A 2500-nucleotide genomic window follows, 5' to 3' on the forward strand; every position below is an offset into this window, starting at 1 on the left:
AACTGACACACGGCAACATAGAATCTATTTGTTTTATATATGTATCATAAAGAATTAAGACTTTTTGCTGACGTCAGCTATGCATCTGTCCTCCAATAGATCATAGTTGAGAACCAATCAAAATGCGTGCATCATTGAGCTTATCATATAACACTCGTTTAATTTCAATACAGAGGGCAGTGCCTTGGGCAGCCTTGCTTCGCTTACACTGCAGATAGTAGGCATATGTCTCTAGCTCTTCACTGTCTTTGAAAATTAGAATCTACATACTTGCATTACATAGCGGTAATTCAGAACTAAGTAAAAACACATTTTATAACCAAAAAACCTTCAGGAAGAAAACTTGACATATACAGCTACCGTTCAGCACTTTTTTACATCACGTTGTTAATCACTCACTTGAAAGACTCGCTTACAACGAAGGCCATTGCTCATTTTATCCCACAAATAGGGTCCCATATACATCATACTATGCTTCCGACTTGTCTAAAACTCTACCTACTTTAGGCACCTTAAAATTTCTTATCTTATATGCACAAAACATCACTAATGGACTTGGGAATTATGTTATGCTTAGCTTTGTACATTATGACTCAAGCATCTTGAAAAATGCAAACTTCTTGGCATACCAGCCGCAACTAAGGAGTTCGTCTTCATACGTTGCAGCCGAGTTGTCTTTTGACAGGCGAAGAAGCTCTTGGAACCACTTCAGTTTGTTATTCTAAGAAGTTCCAGTCAGTTTCTAAAAGGTGTCAAAAACGTCCTTTGATCCTTATAGTAACGAAAGCGGTGAAGCGAGGGAAATTTAAGAATCCGTTTCAGTTTTATTTTTGTTTCCAAACGAATATGCAAAAGCATGATTTGCATCAGTTTCCCATGCACTGGACGCTTCCTTACTCTTCCATTTCTAATGGATCAAACTGCTGAGCAATAAACCGCCAGGATACATTATCAGAATACCAACACTGAACAATTTCTGCTTTCACCATGAAGTAGGTATTTTCTTTCGAAAAGTAAAATGGTTGGACTTCACCATACTTCATGAGATTGTAGGTGTCTTCACCAAAGGTAAACTCATCGTGCGTTTTGTCTTGGACGTTGATTTTCGGTCTGGTGTCCAAAGAACGTCTATGCCATAACCACGTTAAAATGTCAATAATGCTTATCAAACATTTGGACAATGCAAACTCAATTACCATTGCATCTCTTGTTGGTGGTTCCATATCGAAACCCAAGCCTCCCTTTAGATAAAGAATAAGGTAACCAAGAATTGAGACTGAGCCATCCAAAATTTGCAATCCTTCGAGGTAAGACGAACGAGGTAATACATTAATACATCTCAATTGATCATTGGTCTCTTTGCCATTCTTTAAAACCACTTTGATGGGGAAGTCGGTTTCGTTGACAAATTGAACCCAATCTCCTGGCCCCATCACTCGTGACTTCATCCTTTCCCAAAGGTTTCCTGGAGGAATTTGGTGCCTGTCATCTAGTCCTATCTTCACTGATTGGTGAGAGACATGCTCGGCCGCAGATTCAACAGCCAACATATCAGGCATTTGGGTCAAGCCAAGGACGTTTCTCACCGCTTCTACGACATTTTTGGCTGACAACTGTCGACTCAAAGCCAGGATCTTCATTAGTTTTCCACCTTCACAAGGAAGACTTCCGAGAAATTTTAAGTACTTCCGGTCTGAAAGGAAGGAGAGTTTTCCTATCGCATCTTCTCTCCGGGAATGGAGTATTCGATCCACTTCTTTACTTTTGCGCACTTGACCCAGGTCTTCAAATCTTGCTTTGGCAGCCATAAGGAGTCCCATGAAGCAACTGTAAGCCTTACAGTAAGTAGTTAACGCCGTCAAATAATCCACCACTTCGGGGTCTCCAGTGAGGGATCCTTTGCTGTATTTAAACGTCAGTGGCATTTCAAACGTGTTGGACAACTCACCCATAAACTGGACATAATCATTCCAAAGGTTTGGGTCATCTAGCTTCTCTCTTTGAGTCATCGTTTGCAGCTGTACTATCTGTTCTGACACACGACAGCTTATACCATCGTATTTCTGGTACTGTAAACGACGACTGGAGCCACGCCATCCATTATCAACAATCTTTGCCAATTGATCGACCACAGATGGTTGGTTTTGTTTGCTATTGAGAAGAATGGCTTGACATAAGCATCTGATAACCATGCCTTGAGGCTCCCCTATGAGTCCTGCAGCGGCGGAAACTATTTCCAAAATGCCCTGTGTGATATCCACATCATTTTGACTTTTTATCTTTCCGCTGGATTTTAATATAGCTTGAACAACCTTTTCCGTTTTTTCGATAGGAATCTTCCTAGCCGGGGATTCTCTTAATGCCATTTCTTGTCTTGAATCTGCAATTTCCAAGGAGAAGAGGTACAATTTTTCTTTTTGTAATTTGTTCAGTTTGAGCCAGAGGTATAATGACATCACAGTGCACTTGATAAGACAGAATCAAACAATGAAAGAATAAG

At 40.4% G+C, this 2500-nt stretch overlaps 1 protein-coding gene across 1 annotated transcript in view; it reads right to left on the reverse strand.

The window, feature by feature from the left end:
• Nucleotides 1–139: 139 nt before the first annotated feature.
• Nucleotides 140–2500, reverse strand: part of LOC137973991 (uncharacterized) — a 9187-nt gene continuing 6826 nt past the window's right edge. The window contains exon 2 of the mRNA XM_068820906.1: nucleotides 140–2380. Within this exon, the coding sequence (XP_068677007.1) occupies nucleotides 894–2366 (1473 nt within the window). The 5' untranslated portion in view covers nucleotides 2367–2380 and the 3' untranslated portion in view covers nucleotides 140–893. The remainder of the gene's footprint in view (nucleotides 2381–2500) is intronic.

Source organism: Montipora foliosa, chromosome 10 (assembly GCF_036669935.1).
Source record: "Montipora foliosa isolate CH-2021 chromosome 10, ASM3666993v2, whole genome shotgun sequence".
Taxonomy (NCBI): domain Eukaryota; kingdom Metazoa; phylum Cnidaria; class Anthozoa; order Scleractinia; family Acroporidae; genus Montipora; species Montipora foliosa.